Genomic DNA, 20858 nt, shown 5'->3' with positions numbered 1-20858 from the left:
CCATTGTACACGAAGCCAGCCATTTTGCTCTCTGTAGTATTTCTTTCACATTCAAATCCGTGGGGTTTTTCTCTTAAGAAAGAAATGGTAGGAGTTCTTCATTTGGAGCGTAAATGTGTGCTGTGTCTGTTTGTTCCTATAGACACGCAGATGGGGAGGCAGGGAGCAGGAAGCTGACTAGGAATGGTCGATCTTCTGACCTGAGGCGTCTTCTCAAGGTCAAGGCCGGTGTCAGCACCAATGACTTTTTATATTTCCCTGGGGAATCTGCAGTCTTGACTTGTATTTCCCAAGACAGAAAGACAAACCAGAGAGAGGCTCAATAAACCACCAGCAGAGAGCTTCTCTGAGTGACAGGAACAGAGGAGAAAAACCCCAAACATTGTGAGACACAGCTTAGCCACAGCTGGGCTTTCCAGAGACACCCACTGCCATACACAGCAGCCACGAGTCACATGGGACTGTTGATGTGTATAATTAATTAAAATTAAATAAAAATTAAAGTTCAGTTCCTCGGTTACACTGCTCACATGCACATCTCCCAGGGAACAGGGTGGACACTGAAACTTCCGTTGTCAATGTCAATGAAGAGCTTAACCAGAAGATTCCCTATGCAAAGGGGGCTCAGTACTTCAAAATTGAAATGACCTTGGGTGACAGCACATACCTGGGATCCAAGCGCTAGGGATGCAGAGACACGGGCCTGCAGCTTCAAAGCAATATGGTCTCCATAGTAACGCCCAGGCTAGCCAAGAAAGAAAGAAAGAAAGAAAGAAAGAAAGAAAGAAAGAAAGAAAGAAAGAGAGAGAGAGAGAGAAAGAGAGAAAGGAAGAAAGGAAGAAGGAAGAAGGGAGGGAAGGAGGGAGGGAGGGAGGGAGGGAAGGAGGGAAGAAGGAAGGAAGGAAGGAAGGAAGGAAGAGAAAGGAAGGAAGGAAGGAAGGAAGGAAGAAAGGAAGGAAGGAAGGAAGGAAGAAATATGGAGGAAGGAAGAAAAGAAACAAAGAAAGAAAATCACTCTGAAGTGTGAAAGAATGTAGTTAAGTTTGCTTTCTGTTGCTGTGATAAGCACCAGGACCCAAAAGCAAGTTGAGTAATGTGCTTTGTATATGCTTGGGCCATGGGAAGTGGCACTATTAGGAGGTGTGGCCTTGCCAGAATGGCTGTGGCCTTGTTGAAGGAAGTGTGTCACTATGTAGGTGGGCTTTGAGGTCTCCTAGTGCTCAAGCTCTGCCCAGCACAGAAAGAGAGGACCCTCCTCTTAGCTGCTTATAGGTGATAGTCTCTTCTGGCTGCCTTTCGGATCAAGACATAGACCTCTCAGCTCCTCCATCACCATGTCTCCCTGGATGCTTGCCATGCTTCCCACCATGATGATCATGGACTGAACCTCTGAAATTGTAAGTCATCCCCAAGTAAATTGTCCTCTATTAGAGTTGCCTTGGTCAATGTATCTCTTCAAAGCAATGAAACCCTAACTAACCTAAGGAAGAAACAAGTTTATTTCATCTGTTTCCTCTTCCAGATCATGATCAAGAGAAGCCAGGTCAGGAGCTGGAGCAGAGTCCCTGGAAGAATGCTGTTTACTGACTCAGCCTGCATTCCTACACAGTCCAGGACCTCCTGCCCAGAGGTGGCACCTCCCAAGGTGGGCCAGACCCTTCCACATCAATTGAGAAAATGCCTTGTGTGCTCACAGGCCAATCTAATAAAGGCAATTCCTCAACTGAGGTTCAGATTCCCCAGTGAGTCAACTTGGTAGCCAAGATTAGCCTCAACAATGATGAACTGAGCCCTGGAATCCAAGTTTTAGTCAAACAAAAATCAATGTATGAACAATGAACAGTGAAAAAGTATGAAGGAAGAGAATGTGTTTATAATAATGATATGGAAAATGGTAGTAATAAAAAAAACCTGCAAGGTATCCAAGAATGATTTCATTAAAATGTGTATCAATATCTGTTCAAAAAGAAAATTATAAATTATTATTAAATGAAATAACTGAATCAAGCAAGGAGACATTAAGATTCCATTTAAACACGTAACTATATTCTCTGGAGTTTTCTGTATGTTTAAAGTAGTATAGTTTGACGTGGCATATAAAATGAAAATGTATTTAATTTGCCTTTCTAGTTATCTATGATATCCATGCTGTTAACATATCTGTCAGGTTGAAGATGTGGCTTCACTGGACCCGTTCAATCAACTGCTCCCCGGTCCAGCCATGCTGCAACAGCGACACCTAGTGGTCTCAATAGTTGGATTCGCCCTCCTTGCCCCAGCCGGAACAGTAGAGACTGGCGGAGATGATCTTTTTATAAGATTTGTCTTTTGAATTGTAAGTTCTCTAATACGTATGTAGTAGTGTCTCATTAACATTTCATCAGAAACTTAGAATATTGAGCACCTTTTCACCAGCGTTTTACATTTCGTTTTATTTATTTTGACGAGAGGGAACTACATACCACAGCGTGCTTGTGGCGATGGAAGGACAGTTTTATAGAGTGAATATCTCCTTCCACCTTAATGTGTATTCCAGGTACCAAACTCAGGTCACCAGGCTTCCATGGCAAGTGCCTTTTCCCTCATGGGCTATTCTACCAGCTTCGTATCTTTTTTAAAAGCTTTTTATAATTGTGTATATACGTGTGCCTGTGTGGGTTTACACACCAGAGGGGCTTGAGTTACAGGCAGCTGTGGATCACCTGAAGTGGGTGCTGGGGACTGAACCCAGGTGCCTTGCAAGAGCAGCAAGCACTCTTAACCACTGAGCCATCTCCCTTTGGTATTTTCTTAAATAAAGCTGTGTATCCATGTTTTCATTAGTTTTGTGATTGGTTTCCAGGGTTCTCTGTGTATTCTGTACATGTGCCCTCTTCTGAATACAGAGGATTAAAACAAGTGTTCTTCCCGCTTGTGGCTTGTCTTGTTCTCTCCACGCAGGTCTCACACTTTGTGTACTAGACCATGCTGTGAGTATTGTGGGTTATAGTCTCATGATCACATCTCGGGCCCGTCTTGAGTTTTTATAGCGTTAGTTTTCACACTGAAACCTATGATCCATTTTGATTGGATGTTATGGTGTTAAATTTTTAAAAATCATAGCAACTGGACTATGAAAAAAATAAAAGTAGTAAAATTCTTTTTAAAATTCAACAGCAAATTAGATCAGGTGAGTCCACACGGAATCTGATACTGATCTGTCTCCTGGGCTTTTTTTTTTTTTACCTCTCCCTCCCCACACCAAGCTCCAGAGGAGGCTGGGAAGGAGGTGAGGAGGAGGCTGGGGAGAGGGTGGGGAGTAGAAGAGGCTGTTAATCCTCTACCAGGTCTCAGTAACAAATGAATTGTCAGAACCGTGGGGCTGTGGACGAGGCTTGTGCTCCTCATATCTGCTTCCGTGTGGACACAGAGCAGTCATTGCTACATCTGCTTTTAGCAAAGTACGAGACAGCCTAAGGCAGAGGTTCTCAACCTGTGAGTCTCAGCCCCTTTGGCAAACTGCTATCTCCAAAAATATCTCGATTACATTTCATACCAGTAGCAGAATTACAGTTATAAAGTAGCAACAAAATAATGTTATGGTACAGGGTGGCAGCATTACGAAGGTTGAGGAGCCCTGCCCTAATCAATGCGCCATGAGAAAAGCAAAAACGGAGTTAGGTTTTCTGTTTTACTAAGGAGTCCTCTTAGAATCTCAGAGTTTCCTTCTGCTCAAATATGACATGAAAGTACTAAGTTATTCAGTCCCTTACAGGCCCAAAGAAGGAATCCTGGGGTTCCTCAGAACTCCCCTGATTCCACCCCCCCCATTTCATAAACCCATCCAGCTTTTCAGAGTGTCATAGGTCTTTGTTTTGCTCAGAGACTCTTGTAATCCAAAAGTATAAATGACAATTATTTTTTAAAAAAAATAATAATAACCATGCACTCTGCTCACTCTCAGCCAGTTGGCAGTGGAGGCGTGGGTAAAAGGAGGGATGAAACCAGTGTAGGCCACAGGCCGCTGAAGACAACAGCCCTGGGAGTCTTCTTTGAGGACTCTTCTGAGGTGGGTCACAGGCCAAGCACTAGGGTCCCTACCCTGGGTGTGAATTGGTGCTGAATCCAAGAAATCAGGTTTCTGGTGAGAGAAACATGGAACCTCTTGCTCCTCAATCCCTCTGGTAAACAAGCAGAGAGAAGCCTCCCAGGGACTGCCACAGAGCTCGGTCAACATCAGAGTTCTAGAACACCACAAATCACTGCATTTGCAACAAACAGATCCTGAAGAATTATTTTGAAAACAACCCCCTCCCCCACTCCCAAAAATCTTCCCTGGGGTTGAACCAACTCAAAGAACACTGGGAGCAAGAAAATGTCTTCCTGGAACATATCATGTAATACATCTCTTTTTTCAAAGAATCTACGTCTCTGCTTCACAATATATGGTCACCACTTGCACCATTCAACAATATTACCTTAACCATTTCCCACATTGCATTCATTGAATGAGCTGTAGTTTCACTAAGTCGTCCAGTCTTCGGAGTCATCAGTCAATCAGCATCTCTCTCTGATCACCACAAATGGCTTGTGAATGCCCTTCTCTGAGCCTTCTGGGAACTCAGTAGGAGGCGCCTTCCTGTCCCTGCTCAGGAAGTGAAGTGCTGTGGTGTGACTAGTTAGAGCCAATGTCACAAGGAGCTCCAGAACTTTCTCTAACATTGCCTCCCTTGTCCTGACTGACCAGGCTGTTGGAGAAACCAGCGCAATGCAGAATCTACAGCCTTTAAGTGTGTGTGGCCTGCTTGGGCAAGTCTGGCTTAGCTACAAAGAAGAATCCAATAAAGAAAAGCAATCATTAGAAACAGAACCATTGCAAGGGTGCCCTGAAGCAGTGTGGAAATGTGGAAATGGAAAAACTACCCAGAAAAGATAGCTTTGAAGGAGCCTGAGGAGATTACAGTTCTATTAGTTGAGGAATTGTGGGGTATAGCTGAAGAAACATGAGGGAGAGATGAAATGAGGGAATAGACCAAGGAAAGTGGGAGAAGAAGAGTCACGGTCAAGCAAAGCACAGAGTCCAGAGGACTCACAAACAAGTGATTTTGAGTGGAACAAGACCCGGAGGAAACGAGAAATGGAGACAGTGGCAGAGAGGGAAGGGGACAGCAAGAGTGAAACCTCTTTGCAAAAAAGCTTCGTTCCCTTCCTGTGCTGCCCAAGCCTTGAGGAGAAATGCTTTCTGACTGCCTCTCTCAGAAATGGCCTAACTTTGGACCCTGATGTGACTTATCATCACACAAATACTACATTCCAGAGTCATTTGATAAAATCAGAATTATCATGAGTAAGTGATCCTATTTGAGCAGTCATCTTCAACAGCCAGTCAGACAGAGCAGCCAGTTAGTCGTGCTCGGCATCCATCAATAACTCAGTACCAGCCAGGAAGTCATGATCAGTGACAGTCACTCAGTATCAGCCAATCAGATAACCAATGTCAGCCACTCAGAGTCAGCCAGTCATAATCCGTGTCCATAGATCAATGAATCAATGCCAGCCAGCCGATATTTGTCATTGCCTCATAAAAGCCAGTCAGTGAATCAGAACAGTTTGTCTTTCTGTCAGTCAGTCACCATCACTGTCAATCAGACAGTCCTTGTCCACCAGTCAATGACATAGTCACTGTCAGTGACTTAATGTTAGCTTACTGAATGTGTTGGTGCCAACTACTGTTGGTGTCCATCTGTCTGTGTCACTGGTCCAAAGACATCTGTTAGTGGGTCACTGGGGCCATGACTCAGTGGGTGTCAGTCAGTGTCTGTCAGTCAAGCAACATCAGTCACTGTCAGTCAGCAGGCCAGATTTAAGCATGGTGTTCGCAGGTTTCTGACTGCTTGCCCACTGTCTTTCTGTTTTTCTCAGCACCTTTTCTGTTTCTGAGACTTGGGACAGGTGTCCCTCCTCCATGTGTCTCCAGGAACTCACAACAAATTAATTACCCAATGGGATCAGGTCCACTGCCCTTCATCTCCAGCTGCCCCACCTGTACGTCCACCCCCCACACCATCACCCTTAGCCACTGTGACCGTGAAGTTTCCTGAACTCTGAAACGTCAGCTCCAAAGAGCTTCTTCCACAACCGTAGGGGTGTTTGATGGTGTTCTACTGAAGGGCTCGTCTGGCTCTGATCCCAAAATTGGCTCAATGTCCAGGACGATACTCCAAGTTCTATTGCAGCAGATTTCTCTGCTCGTCCCTGACTGTGGATGAGCAGATATGAGGGTCACCAAAAAGGACAAGAAGTTATTAGGGACATCATAAGGCTTGGCTCAATCCTCAGGTTTGAACATAGTTATGGACATGTGTTCTGTCTGTCTGTCTCTCTGTCTGTCTGTCTGGACAATGGCCCTCTATCTTTTTGAGGGATCTGCTCCCCTCCTTCCAATGTCCACCCACCCTGTATGTTTGTGAAGAAACTAACCCTCACAATTTACACCCATGTGCTAGCCAGAGGTGGGTGTGAGATTCAGGCTAATGTATGTGACCCACATCGGGTCACTCAGAACTCTTCCCCAGGATTTTTTTCAAGGTTGCTTCTTGAATCTTCAGCTGAAAGGACATATGCTTGAACCTGCCTGCAGGATAGCTCTCACTGTCTAGAGAAAAGCCTAGAAGAAAACAATAAGGTAGAAAGAGAGAGAGAGAGAGAGAGAGAGAGAGAGAGAGAGAGAGAGAGAGAGAGAGAGAGAATGTGAAAGAAGCAGATCCAGAAGGAAACAGAGAAGAGACACCTGGAGGACTTTGCAGCCTTGAGGGATGCCTCCACCTTTGGTGTCCTTCCATTTGGTCCTGTAACCCAGGGTGGCAGCCAAGGGACTTTGCCTAATATGGTGTAATTGCTGCCAGGTGTGGGTAGCCCTTGCCCATTTGGAAGTGGATTATTCCCTGCGTGTTTGCTCAAATATCTTGACTTCTCCACTCTAGGAGCCTGTATCAGCCTGGGCAGAGACCTCCTGGATAGAACCCCACATCCCCAAGCAGGAGCCTAGTACCTGCTCTGGATGCCCACGACTTGTGTTATCATTGTTGTTGTTGGGTTTGGCTATAAGGGGTGTGTGTGTCAGCACATGTGTGTGTTCATGTGTTTGTGCGTGCATGCAAGTGATGAAAGCTGACCTTTTTCACCAGTGTTTTGCTGTGAGAGCACCCTAGGTGCTGAGAATGCTCTCTTCTAGCCTACCTTCTTTTTAAGAGTTTCATAGAAGGTGTCCTGTGCACTTACACAGGACTCTGTACTTAGAAGAGCCCTGGACTTGGTTTAACATTCTGCTGTCACCAACTTGAAATTTGTAGTCATTTAAAAGAGACCCTATGCTTTTATTGTGCACGTACCTGATGCTGGCTCCATGGAGCCCCTTGTGGCGGGATTTGTGATGCCCATGAACCTCTCCAAGTCCCTAAATCCTGTACCTCCCTTGTTCCTTAAAGTCCCTGCCTCTCCCTAAGATCTCTGCCAACCCCTTCTACTCCCAGAGGGGACTTTTCTTTCAGCGGCTATCAGCCTCTGTGGCTTCATCCAAACTACCCATGCCAGCCAACATCTGGTCCAAGGCATTCCATTTGACTTCACATCAAACCAAAGCTGGGATTCCCTTTACTTAGAACAGTACTGAAATAAGCAGCTTTTCTTGCTTCTCAACACTTAAATTCTGTGATTCAACCTCAAACCTTCTTCCAGTTGGAGCTTCTGGGGAAAGTACATCCTGCCCTCCCTGGGACACTGAGAACTCCCTCTGCTTCTGGCTTTCGAAGAGGGAGCTAAACTCTGGAATCTCTTTGCTGTATCTGGAATGGGGACCAGGTCTAGCAAACTGATGAGCAACCTGTGATCTTGGAAACAGCCTGCTCATTAACTTGGGATGGGTCCAGCTACTTCCAGGGGAGGGTGAAGGTAAGCTCTAACATATCACAGCTGCACCCCCCACCCCCAGGGAGAGAGTACAGAGACTGGACATTAGCCAAGACTTCTTACCCATCCTGTTAAACTTGGGGGGAAAAAACAGTGGGGAAAAGAACTGACAGGAGAAATCACCACGGTTTGACTGTGGAGTCCAGGTGTGGAAAAGGTGGTTTATTTTTAGAGCATGGTAACAGCTATGCAACTAGGGATGGTCCATTTATGTCTCTCATCCACAGTTGTGTGTCACAAGGACATACTAAGACTTTGGAATTTTCCAAAGGTGATTACATCTGATATGTGCAGTTACACACTCACACATATCTCTTCTCTTCTCCCCCACCCCTTGTACTTCTCTTAATCACAATGAACCAAATAAAATAGCTTTGCAGCTTACTAAAACTCAAACTTGTCTTCAGAGGAAGCAGTTTAAACATTTCCAACAGTTAATTTGCAATGCATTGATTCGAAGCAGGAAACAAGGTCGGGGAATCAAACAGTGGTTCTAACAGTCTTGTGGAAAGGAAACACATACACACACACACACACAAAGGAAAAAATTCAAAGGATTTAGAAAGAGCAGACCCTCTTCAGGACAGAGGACTCAAGATAAGAAACAACACTCTGAGAACAGTGTATGCTTTGAAAAGGGCGTGAGGAACGGATCTACAAGAAGCCAGGTTAAGAATGCAGTTTTAAAAGAGAGTTGACTTCTGAAAAGTCATATGGCTGTCCTGGTACCAAGGAGTCAAGTTTACCATGAATACCACAACAGCATGTTCCCTGAGGCATACCGTTGCTGTGCCAACAAACATGGCCGGTAACAAAGGGGTGTTTCCCAAATGTACCTACCACACTTCAGGAACTCGGAGGCTTTGGCAAACAGATCCCATTGGCAGGTCTCTTCTGACTCTTTCTCTGACCAAATGAACTACTGAGTCCCTCAGGAGCAAATGAGTTGGAACCTGGCAGGCTACCACTGTAACTGGGACGTGTGGATGCTGCTACAGATGCTGGGGTCCCTCGGAATGCTGGGCCCAGGCCCCAGCAATACTGTATCATTTCTTGTCCCTTGTAAATGAATGAGCCTCTTCTCCCCCAAAACCCAGAGCCAAAGTTATCCAGAAGACACAGCTAAGTAAAGTTGCAATAAACCAATCCAATTCGATGCTAAACCACCTGGAAGCTGATTTTTGTTGTTGGTTTTGAGGGGATAGTGGGTAGATTGGAATTTCATCTCTGTAAGGTCCAATTTAGAAGAGTTTGAAGAATCACCACAAAGAAAGGCTGATTTAAGGGGAAAAAAGGCAGGCTGAATCTTGTGTTGTGATGTTTGGGAAATATGGTATGTATGTACAAAAAGAATAAAGACCCAGTGAGAAGACTCTTAGGATCAGGTGCCCTGGGACAGCTCCACAGTAAAATTTTCAGAAGGCTGGATTCTCCTGTGAGTGAGATTAGCATCGGCAACTTCAAAGCTCCAGACAGCAACACCTTCCTTCCTGTGTCACCTGAATACATATGTTAAACATCATTTGACACCACAAAAGTCAAGATTGATTTACCAGCCATTTTCAATCTTTCACACACACACACACACACACACACACACACACTTACAGGAGTTTATATCAAACTCAGCTTGATCACCTTGATTAGCGGTGATGACCAGCTGAAACATTTGTGGATGCTACTTAGACCCAGATACAGATGTGTTCTGGACAAAGCCTTCCAAACACATCACCCTGTCCATGCAGCAGGCCCTGCCTTCAGGGAGCATCCCCAAGATCCCCACGGGTATCCACCACTGAAGATGAGAAAGAAGTCTCCCACCGACTACCTTTGAAAAAAACGGTGTCCAACCGCAATGATGCATGCAGATTAACAAGCAACTGTGTCCCACCTGTCCAAGCTGTGAGTCAAGCCTGGGCCACCACCCCTTGCAGTGTTATGAACCTGTCCCATAAGGATCCCGCAATGGAGCACCATTCTTTTGGGATCTCTGAAGGAGGGTAAGCGGAGCCATGTCTGAGAGCACAGGATCCGAGGTCATCACAGGGTCCTCTCGGTCAGATGGGAAGACGCTGCAGAGCGCAGCGCGTGTTCCCCCACCATTGGTGGCGGGCTGTGCTGACCCCAGAGGTCCTCTAAAGGTGCCCTCGCCCCAAGCCGACTCTGCCCAGGTCGAGTGGCTCAAATAACGGTAAGAGCTGGGCAGGAGGGCCCACGGGTGTTCCAGTGGTCCGCGCTGGGGAGCCAGGTCACTGTGCACGTCCCTGGAACGGTGTCCGTCCGACGTCTGGGCCTGTGGGCAGACTGGGGACCCGAGATCACCGGGAGAAAGCGAGCTGCTCGGAGTCCGGAGGCACCGCAGACCCGGCGACCCTGGGGTTGCAGCGCCGCCCGCGCGAAGGGATGGCGAGTCCCAGGACGTGGAGCCACCCGTTGGCATCCAGTCCAGTCCTCGCGACCGGGACACGACGCCGTTGGCCGCGGTGTCGCTGAAGGTCAGCCGAGCGAAGCTCCTGTTCAGGGCTGCCAGGGCCGCGGGCTGCCGGGCCAGCGGGAGGTTGTGCGCACCCGGCTCCCGGGGAAGCGGCCGGGCTGCTGTGGGACGGCTTCGGGCGCTCGGTGGCCGCGGCTCCTCGGGGCCACCACTCGGCCAGGCCCGCGTCTTGGCTCGGAGTTCGTCGGCCACCGGCAGCTGCCCGTGGTGCGGTCTCTCGGGGTGGTAGAATCTGCACTTGACCCCGTAGGTGCATTTCTTGCCTAGAAGAGGCAGGCCGGAGGGGGCGCGGGATGAGACCTGGGGTGAGCAGAGGCTATGATACCCTTCCCCAGGCCTCTGTCTCGGCTACTTTCCATCCCGTGAATGACTAAGGTCTGGAAAGTGACCGGGGTGGCAAGTGTTCTGAGGTGGATGGAAGATACAGTGCTCAGAGCTCTTGTAGGCCCCAAGGTCAGCTGAGTAAGTAACCCATCCCATTGGGAACTTCCTTTGAGCAGAGTCTAAGTCCAAACAGGTCACCCTTACTTAGTCTCATCTCCCGGGGGTCCTGCCCTTGAGAATAGAGCCCGCAGTAGAGCTGCTGGTGGTGTAAGATCTAGCTCTGCCTCGGTTTCCGCTAATGGCCACATGCCCCCCGCCCCCGCCCCCCTCCCAGCGTCCCAGCACTAACAATTGCCTTCTCTCTATACCTGTTCTAACAGGAGATGCAAAGTACCAAATCATTGACCGTCTAAACCCAAGCGCTTCAACCCGACATTCTGGGCCAGCCCGAAAGGATAATCACGTTAATTCTAACAAGAAACGATTTTGAATGCCACTCATGTCTTAATGAACGTTCATAAGCACAAAAGGCAGGAGCACTAAATATCATGACAAGGCAGGTAGGGAACGAGCTATTGAACAGTTAGCTTGGATGAAACCCTTAATTCTGAATGGCTAGTATGGACCAACTTGGTAAGGGCGGGAGTAAACCAGACAAACAGGTACCAAGGAAGCAGTGAAGGCTCTAAAACAAGAGCATGGGATGCGTGGTTTGTGTCCCCCTGAGTGTGGCTCTACATCCAACTCTCATGGGTGTCAGTTCATCCTTAGAGTATCCTAGCTGTCAAACTGCAGTCCGGAAATGCTAGGCTTCTCCCCAGGGTCAGGTAGCTAGCTGAGGGCAGAGCTTGCTTGGGCTGGAACCTAGGTTACTGTCTGCCAGGTTAGAGCTTCCTACTGTGCTTCCAGAGCCCACAAAACCTGGGTGCTACCCACCATAGGGACAGTGTTGCCAGGAGGGCTCTGGGGGCCTTGGCTTCTTGCTTAGGAAATTACTGAGGGTTGGTCCACGGCGGCCCAGGGGATCATCAGGAGGCATGAATCTGAAAAATAAACAAAGGAGCCTCTTCAAGAGCAAATGGGACTTACCACAGGTACCTATATGGAGGCTTAGGAGAGGAGGCCTGAGCCACCCAAGAGAGTAAATACCCAGATAGCATGACCACGCACCCAAGAAGGTACATGTACACAGCATCCCTTCCCATCAGCCTGTCCCAACATGATGCTGGCCAGTAGGTTCAGAATTATCTTACAGCTTGTTAACAAATGCAGACTGAAGCTTTGCATTGCGCGTTAGGCAGAATTACATCCCCCCACCCCCGAAATTGACATGTTAACAGCTTCCTAGGTGATTTTTATGCAGAAGAAGAGCTTAATGCTTGAGCTCCCATCCCTCCGCATCACCCTCACAAAAGCTTGAGAAAGTCCAAGGAGTTAACAGACAGCTCCTAGGAAGCATGGGAACTGTGTAAGCCCCTTGGAGGCTTGGGACTTGGTGATGGTAGATCTTGACTGTCAATTTGATGAAAATAACCTTGCAGACAGGCCCCTGGGCATGCCTGTTAGAGAGTATCTTTATGGGGTTAAATGAGGTGGAAAGATGCAGCCATTGTGGGCAGCACCATTCCCTAGAACTAGAATCCTAGACTGTATAAAAAGGGGACAAGGTGAACTGGGCCGGCATTCATCACTCTTTGCTTGTTGACTGCGGAAGCAACGTGGCCAGCTGCCTCAGCTTCTGACCACTGCGACTTCCTCGAACTGTGATGGACTGTAATCCAGAACCATGAATCAAAGTAAGCACTTAAGTTGTTTTTATCGGGTATTTTATCAAAGCAACAGACCAAGAAACCAAGACAGGCTCCTTCCACCCCCTCCCCTTACACCATGCTTCTCATCTCTGCAGATGCAGGGTCAATCTTAGCAGTCTAAGACACCAGCAGGTAAGTAGGCGAAGCAATAGCCCCACTCTGCAAACTCTGGGTGTAGAGGAACCCTTGGGCTTGGCCTCAGCTTCTGGGGTTGTCTTGACTCTGCACACATGGTCCTTTGATGCCAGCCTGTCTCCTGCCTGCTCTTCCTCCCTGGCACAGAGCCTCAACAAAGAAGGGACTGTGTTTTCCAAATGCTCAGGGCACCAAGCAGAAAATAAAATGGCTCAAAAGCTGGGCACTTGTCACGTATACCTGTAATCCCACTGTTGTGAAAGCTGAGGCAGGAGGATTGCAAGTTCAGGGCAGCCTGAGTAACTTAGTGAGACCCTAACTCAAAATAAAATTTAAAAAGGGAGGAGGGAGGGGTACCAGTGTGCTTCAATAGAGTGCTTACTAAATATGCCCAAAGCCCTGGGTTCAGTGCCAGAAACAAAATGCCTCTGGGGAAAAAAATAATGAAGCCCTTCCCATTTGCTGCATTTCCAATAAATCCTTTTGTTCCCAGGAACCCCTTCCAATTAGTCAGGAAGTTCTAGAGAAGGTTCTAGAAGTTTCTAGAGGAAAAAGAATGAGGAGAAGCGTCGTCTTTGACAGTTACCATCTCCGAACATCTGAGTGTGTCCCACCCTGAGGAGAGCTGAGTGATCTCTGACCCAGTGCAGACTCCAGGGTTCAGCTCCAGCCACACAGCTGGCTTCTTTGTGGAGTTGGGACCTGATCAAGAATCTGAGGAGCCGCCCACTGCAGTTATTAAAAGTTCTCAGAGGATTACCCCCCTCTCTTGGGAGCAAGAGCCGCCAAGAGTACCAAGAGGGCCCTGTGGACATGCCCAGGGCACTGAGGCAGGCGCCCTCACTCACAGGCTGTCAGAGCCTGCTGTCTGACCTCCCAACCTCTTAGAGCCTTGAAGGACTTGGCCAGGGACCCTGGCTGTCACCAAGCTAGAGGCAGCCATGGCCCATAGCCCTCAGTGAGGATTTCTGGAATCTCATTTCCTGACTTGCCAGATTCGTTTAGCCCAAAGCTGGACAGAGAAAGCCTCTAGCTCCTGGATCTGGAAGTAACGGTGGGGGTTGCTACAGTGCAGCTGCTGAAGCATCTGTCCTGGGTTCACGGGGAGCATCGCTTCCCAGGTGCAGGAACAGGTGGCAGTGGGAGGGGGCGTGTCCACACCTGTCCCCAGGAATAACTGCTACCCCTTGTAGGACACAGTCCCTCTCTAGGGTCCACTTTACTTCACCAGGGCAGGACCTCTGAAGAAACCACTGCATAGGGTCTGAAGCGTTGGCTCTCTCCGCTGCCCTACACCACCTCCCCAGCTTTGGTGCAAGGGATGGTCTCTTATGCACAAGTGGACCAAATCCCACAGAGAGACTCTTTCTCTCCTCTCAACCCCTCTTGGCCTGGCCCATAGTTGTTGTTCATTCATTCCTGCATCCATCCACCCCTGCATCACCAGCTACTGCATTTCTACTATGACACGAGCATGCTGGGAACATGGCAACTAATCAGGCATTCTGTGTCATCCTAGGGTCGAAGACCTTGTCTCAAACCACATGCCAGGAGGCTTGTCAGATATCCCAGAGTAAGAGTCCGTTGATTTTTGCCTGGAACAGAAACCAAAGGGCTGGGGTTGAAGCTCAGTTGGTAGAATGTTTGTCTGGGATGCACAAAGCCCTGGGTTACTTTGATCCTTAGCACGGTATAGACTGGACATGGTGGCCAGTCTAATACTTAGAAGGTTGATAGAGGCAGGAGGACTGGAAGTTCAAGGTGACTCTTCACTACATAAGTTTGAGGCCAGCCTGGGATATGAAGGAGTGCCTCACTTGGTGTTTCTAAAAGATTCTTCTGTATTATTTTAATTACGAGTAACTATATGTCTGCATATGTGAGCACAGATGCCTTTGGAAGCCAGAGCTATTGTATCCCTTGGAGCTGGTGTTAGAGAAGATTGTGAGCTGGCAGAGCTGGGTGCTAAGAACTGAACTCCAGGTCCTCTGGAAGAGCAGCAAGTGCTGTTAACCACTGAGCCCTGTTCTCAGCCTTAGTCTGTGTTTTTAAACTTGAAAGGAAATACAACATAGTTGAAATCCCTCCTCCATTATAAGTTTTTCAATTTTAATTTTTACTTTTTAGATGTATTTTTATTTTATGTATATGAGTGTTTTGTCCCCTGTCTCGAGAGTGTGTGTGTGTGTGTGTGTGTGTGTGTGTGTGTGTGTGCCACATGTATACCTAGTACCTATGGAAGCCAGAAGAGGGCATCAGATCCCCTGGAATGACAGTTAGGGATGGTTGTGAGCCACCATGCCAGTGCTGAGAACCAAACCTGGGTTCTCCGCAAGAGCAACAAGTGCTCTTAACCACTACACCATCTCTCCTGCTCCACTCTGCATGACGGCTGACTTAAGGTTCTTCCTTGAACAGAGCATAAAGTGCTGCCTTCAGGAGAAACAGACACAAGAGACTCTGAGTTGAGCGCTTGCCTGAAGAAGCCTGGCAGAGCGTGCAGGCTTCCGCCCCTTCCTCACCTGTCATTCACAAAGGAGAACATGAGCAGTCTCTGCTCGATGAACCATTTCCACTCTGGGTTTTCGTTCTGCAGGTCCCGGTAGTTGTCATTGGAGACAATGATGCCATCCTTCTCATAGGCCACCTTCACGATGTAGCGGTCATCGTAGCAGACCACTCGCTTGCCGTTCACCTTGCGGGATGGGGTGTACACCAACACAGCTTGCCGTTCCAGCTCCTCCAGCACGTGTTGCTCTGAGGCCACGGGGTGGAGACTTGAGTCAAAGCTCCACGGAAGGACCTGTCTCCCAGTCCAGGATCCCACCCTGAGCCATCTGCCTCCATCCCTGCCCCAGCCCATCAGAGCTGGACAGGTTCTAAGGGACTAAAGTCTAGGCTGGCTTCAACTTCACAGCTTCCCCGCTTCCGCCTCGTGGTTTTGGGGTTATTATCCTTGCCGCCAAGGCTGGATTACTATTTAATGCCTACAGTCCTGGTATCGGAAAGTAAGAGCAGAAGGAACAGGAGCCAGGGTTAGAGGGGACCCTGCTTCAAGCAACAACAAAAGTGCATAGTACAATACACCTAAAGTACTTGCAATAAAAAGTGTCACTGACTCTGAGAATGGGGTGTGTCCTGCCTGGAAAGTCCCCGCTGCCCATCCCGGTCCAAAGCCTGTCTTCCCCTAAGATAACCTGTTATAAAACGTCATATTGACAGCTCCCTTCCCTTTTATTCTCACGGATACACATGCGAAAGGACCATTTTCAGTGTGGTCCTGCCTTGGACTTCACCCAATGAATAGTCCCTATCCATACTTATGTAATGGTTTCCTTGTTCACTTACCATATGGTGACTCGGTCTGGCCATGCTCACATGTTTGCTACTCTCAGCCAGTGAGTCTCAGGCATGGATAATCAGGGAACCGCCCGGGGCAGATCTCTAAAATATTTTCTGGCTGCCAGGCATAACGTGATCCCTTGCAAGGTTTTATTTTGCATTTATTTCTGGTTATTCTTGAGATTGAGCATCTTTGCCTATTTTTACTGCTCAGTTACAATTTTCTTGTATAGAAGGCTTATTTATGGAATAGGTCATCTTTCGGTGGGTTCCTGTTCCTGCCTCATTAATTTGGAGGTGTGGGGCAGGGAGAGAGGCTGCATTGGCAGAGTGGCGCCCTGTTACTCATGAAACTTGGGTTTAACCCCTCACTGCATAAAACGAGCCACAGTGGCCTATACCTGTAATGCTAGTGCTTGGCACTGCAAAGCAGAAACAGGAAGGTCAGACACTCAGGAAGGGACAGCCTGGTGCAGTCTAGACTCTTCTCTCTCTCTCACAATTTCTCATTTCTATTTGTTTGCTTTTGCCATTGGTGTCTGTTTGTGAGCTGAAGTTTTTTACCTCAATGTGGCCAATTCCATTCATTTTTTTCTGCCAAGTATGTTAGTACACATAGCACTTGGGAGACTGAGGCAGGAGAATCATCACTGCTTTGGCTCTAAAGTGAGTTCCAGGCCAGCAATAGCTATATATCAAAACTCTGTAGTAATAATAATAATAATAATAAAACAAAGCAATCTGTTTATTCAAACCACAGTATCCTACAAGCTATAGCGTAGTCTATCAACCGGATTTAAGAATTAAACAGATGGCTGGGCAATGGTGGCACACGCCTTTAATCCCAACACTTGGGAGGCAGAGGCAGGAGGATTTCTGAGTTCGAGGCCAGCCTGGTCTACAGAGTGAGTTCCAGGACAGCCTGGGCTATAAGAGAAACCCTGTCTTGAAAAACCACAAAAAGAAAAAAAAAGAGTTAAACAGATGGCAGCCAAGACTGCTATATCCAGCAAAATGAGCAATTATTGACTAAGGAAAAAATTTATCATTAAAAAACAATTTAAAGCAATTTCTACCCACCAATCTAGCTCTATGAAGACAGTAGAAAGAAAACTTCCATCAAAGAGAAGGTTAACTACACCCAGAAAGATAAAAGGAATAAATAATCTCAAAAGAGTTAATAAAAGGGGGGGAGGAATACTTACATACCACAACAATGAAATAATATGAATTAGGTACTCCTCACTGATAAGTCTCAATACTAATGGTCTCAAGTCAGCAACAAAAACATGTTGGATTAGAAAGAAAACAGGATCCTTATTTCTGCTGCATCCAAGAAACACACCTCACCACCAAGGATAGAGACTACCTTGGGGTGAAAGGATGGGAAACTTTATTCTAAGAAAACAGACCCAAGAACCACACAGATGTAGCCATTTTAACACCTGACAAAATAGACTTCAAACCAAAATTTAACCAGAAGAGATGGAGAAAGACATTACATCCTCATTAAAGGGAACACACACACACACACACATACACATACACACACACACACATGCATACATGTACATGCATACATAATACACACACAAATATAAGTACATATATATACATATGTATATGTATGTAAATATATATATATACCAAGAGGATATTGTAATTCTAAATATTTATGCACCAAACACAAGGGCTCCCAAGTTTATAAAAGAAACACATCTGTGGCTACAATCACATATTGACCCTCACACAGCGATCGTGGGTAACTTCAACACCCCACACTTGACAACAGACAGGTCATCTGGATGAAAACTAAACAGAGTTAAATAACATCATAAATTACACAGACCTGGCAGATATCTACAGAACATTTCACCCAAACACTAAAGAATATATTTTCTTATCAGCTCTCAAGAAACTTTCTACAAAATTGACCATACACTTGGACACAAAGCAAGTCTCACCCACATACAAGGAAAGTGAAATAACATCCTGCATTCTAACTGACCACTGCAAATTAAAACTGGGTATCAGCAACAGCAGAAACAGAGGAAAGTACATACATTTTTGGAAATGAACAATTTACCACCTTGAAAACTGGATCAAGACAGAAACCAAGATGGAGATTGAATAAAAATGAAAACACAACATATTCAAACCTATGGGACACAATTAAGGCAGTTCTAAGAAGTAAGTTCATAGACTAAATGCCTACATTAAAATAATAATGAAAGAGAAAGAGAGAGAGAGAGAGAGAGAGAGAGAGAGAGAGAGAGAGAGAGAGAGAAGGGAAAACTGGCAATCTTATATTAGTAACTTAGTAGCATACCTCAAAGCTCTAGAGCAAAGAAAAAATAATACAAAAATAAATAATAAATAAAAGGAGCAGATGTCAAGAAATAATCAAACTCAGGGCTGAAATCAATGAACTAGAAACAAGGCAATACAAAGAATAATGAAATGGAGAGTTGGTTCTTTGAGAAAATCAGCAAGACTTGGCAAATAGTTTGTCTGTTCTAAGTAAAACACATGCACACACACATACATACATACACACACACACACACACACACACACACAGAGAGAGAGAGAGAGAGAGAGAGAGAGAGAGAGAGAGGATCCAAATTAATAAAATTAGAGCTGAGAATGGAGACATTACAACAATCACTGATGAAATTCAGAGACACATAAGGACGTACTTTAAAAATATATACTTACTCCTCCCAACTGGAAAACCTAAAGGAAATGGATGGACTCCTTGATATACGTGGCCTATCAAAGTTAAATAAAGATTTAATAAGCAGTTTAAATGTACTCATAATCCCTAGTGAAATAGAAGTAGTATTTAATAAAAGTCTCTCTCAACTAAGAAAATCCCAGTGTCAGACTTTCAAAGAATAATTAACACTAATATTCTTCAAAGTATTCTGTAGAATAGAAACAGATGGATGTGAACACAGATGCAAAATTTTCTCAATAAAATACAGGTAAACCAAATACAAAAACACATCCAAAGAATTCTCCACCATGATCGAGTTGGCTTCATCTGAGAATTGAAGCTCGGTGTACATAAACCAATAAACACAATTCACCACCTAAACAGATTGAAAGGCAAAACCTTATCTCATTAGATGCAGAAAAGGCCTTGACAAAAATCTAACATCTCTTCATAATAAAAATGTTAGGGAAACCAGGGATATAAGGGGGATACCTCAACACAATAAATATAATCTATAGCAAGCCCACAGTCAACATCAACCTTAACAGAGAGAAACTCAAAGCATTTACAGTAAAATCAGGAACAAGACAAAGATGTCCATTTTCTCCCTGCCTACTCAAGATAGTCCTTGCCGTCTTAGCTAGAGCAATAATACAGGTGAAGGAGCTCAAAGGGGATTTGAACAGAAAAGGAGGAAGTTAAAGTATCTTTATCTGCAGATCATATGATTGTATACATAAATGACACTAAAAAAATTCCACCAGGAAACTTCTACGGCTCATAATCACCTTCAGCCAAGTAGTAGGTTACAAAGTGAACACAGAAAATTCATCAGTCTTCCTATACACAAATGACAGACAAACAAAGAAACCAGGGAAACAATATCTTTTATAATAGCCTCAAAAAAATCTTGGGGTAACTCTAAGAAGTAAAAGACTTGTATAATAAAAACTTTAAGACATTTAAGAAAAATACTACAGACACCAGAAAATAAAAGAATCTCACTTGTTCATGAATCAATAGGGTTAATATTGTAAAAATTGCCATCCTGCCAAAAGCAATCTACAGATTAAATAGACTCCCCATCAAAAGCTCAAGACAATTATTCACAGAAATTAAAAGGACAATTTTGGAAACACACATACAGAGACAGCTAAAATAATACTGAATAATAAAAAAAAACCTGCTGGAGCTGTTACCATCTCCACTCTCAAATTGTACTACAGACCTATATTAATTTAAAAAAAACCACCATAGTGGGGATAAAGAGATAATTCAGTGGTTTAGAGCACTAATTGCTCTTCCAAGAGGACATGGGTTCAACTCCCAGCATCCCCATAGCAACTCACAACTGCCTGTAACTACTCTTCCAGGGGATTTGACGCTCTCACACAGACATACATACAAACATACAGACAGACAGACAGACAGACAGACAGACAGGCAAAACACCAATGTACATAAACTAATAATAATAGATTATTTTTTTTAAACCCACCATGGTGTTGGCATAAAAAGAGACTCATTGGTCAATGGAATTGAATTGAAGACCCAGGTAAATACAGACACCTATGGACACTTCATTTTTGACAAAGAAACCAGAAATACACACTGAAAAAAAAGACACCATCTTCAACTTACTGCATGTAGAAAAATCCAAATATATTCATACTTATCACCCTGCACAAAACTCAACTCTAAAGGGATCAAGGACCTTAACTTAAGGCCAGATACCCAGAATCTTATAGAACAAAAAGTGAGAAATAACCTTGAACTTCACTGGCACAGGAAAAGACTTTCTGAACTGAAGACCATTAGCACAGGCACTAAGATGAAACTGAGGAGCTTCTGCACCACAGAGGACACTGGACAAAGCAGCAGGTTACAGAATAGAAAATGATCTTTACTAATTACATATTCAGTAGAGGGTTCATATCTAAAATATAGAAAGAACTAAAAAAAAAAAAAACCTGAACAAGAGGAAAAAACAACTAAAACAACTCAATTTTAAAAAATGGGCACAGACCTAAACAGAGGGTAGTTCCCAACAGATGAAACACATATGGCTGAGAAGCACTTGAAGAAA

General features: G+C 45.4%; 1 protein-coding gene across 1 annotated transcript in view; it reads right to left on the bottom strand.

Moving 5' to 3' along the window:
- Positions 1–8075: 8075 nt before the first annotated feature.
- The window catches only part of Zc3h12d (zinc finger CCCH-type containing 12D), a 35277-nt gene continuing 22494 nt past the window's right edge, over positions 8076–20858 (bottom strand). Inside the window, exons 4-6 of the mRNA XM_028764349.1 lie at positions 15234–15468; positions 11702–11808; positions 8076–10704 (exon numbers count right to left, since the gene is read on the bottom strand). Coding sequence (XP_028620182.1) covers positions 9884–10704; positions 11702–11808; positions 15234–15468 — 1163 coding nt within the window. The 3' untranslated portion in view covers positions 8076–9883. The remainder of the gene's footprint in view (positions 10705–11701; positions 11809–15233; positions 15469–20858) is intronic.

Source organism: Grammomys surdaster, unplaced genomic scaffold (assembly GCF_004785775.1).
Source record: "Grammomys surdaster isolate TR1022 unplaced genomic scaffold, NIH_TR_1.0 143, whole genome shotgun sequence".
In the NCBI taxonomy this organism is placed as follows: domain Eukaryota; kingdom Metazoa; phylum Chordata; class Mammalia; order Rodentia; family Muridae; genus Grammomys; species Grammomys surdaster.
This window is presented reverse-complemented; position numbering and strand designations above follow the sequence as displayed.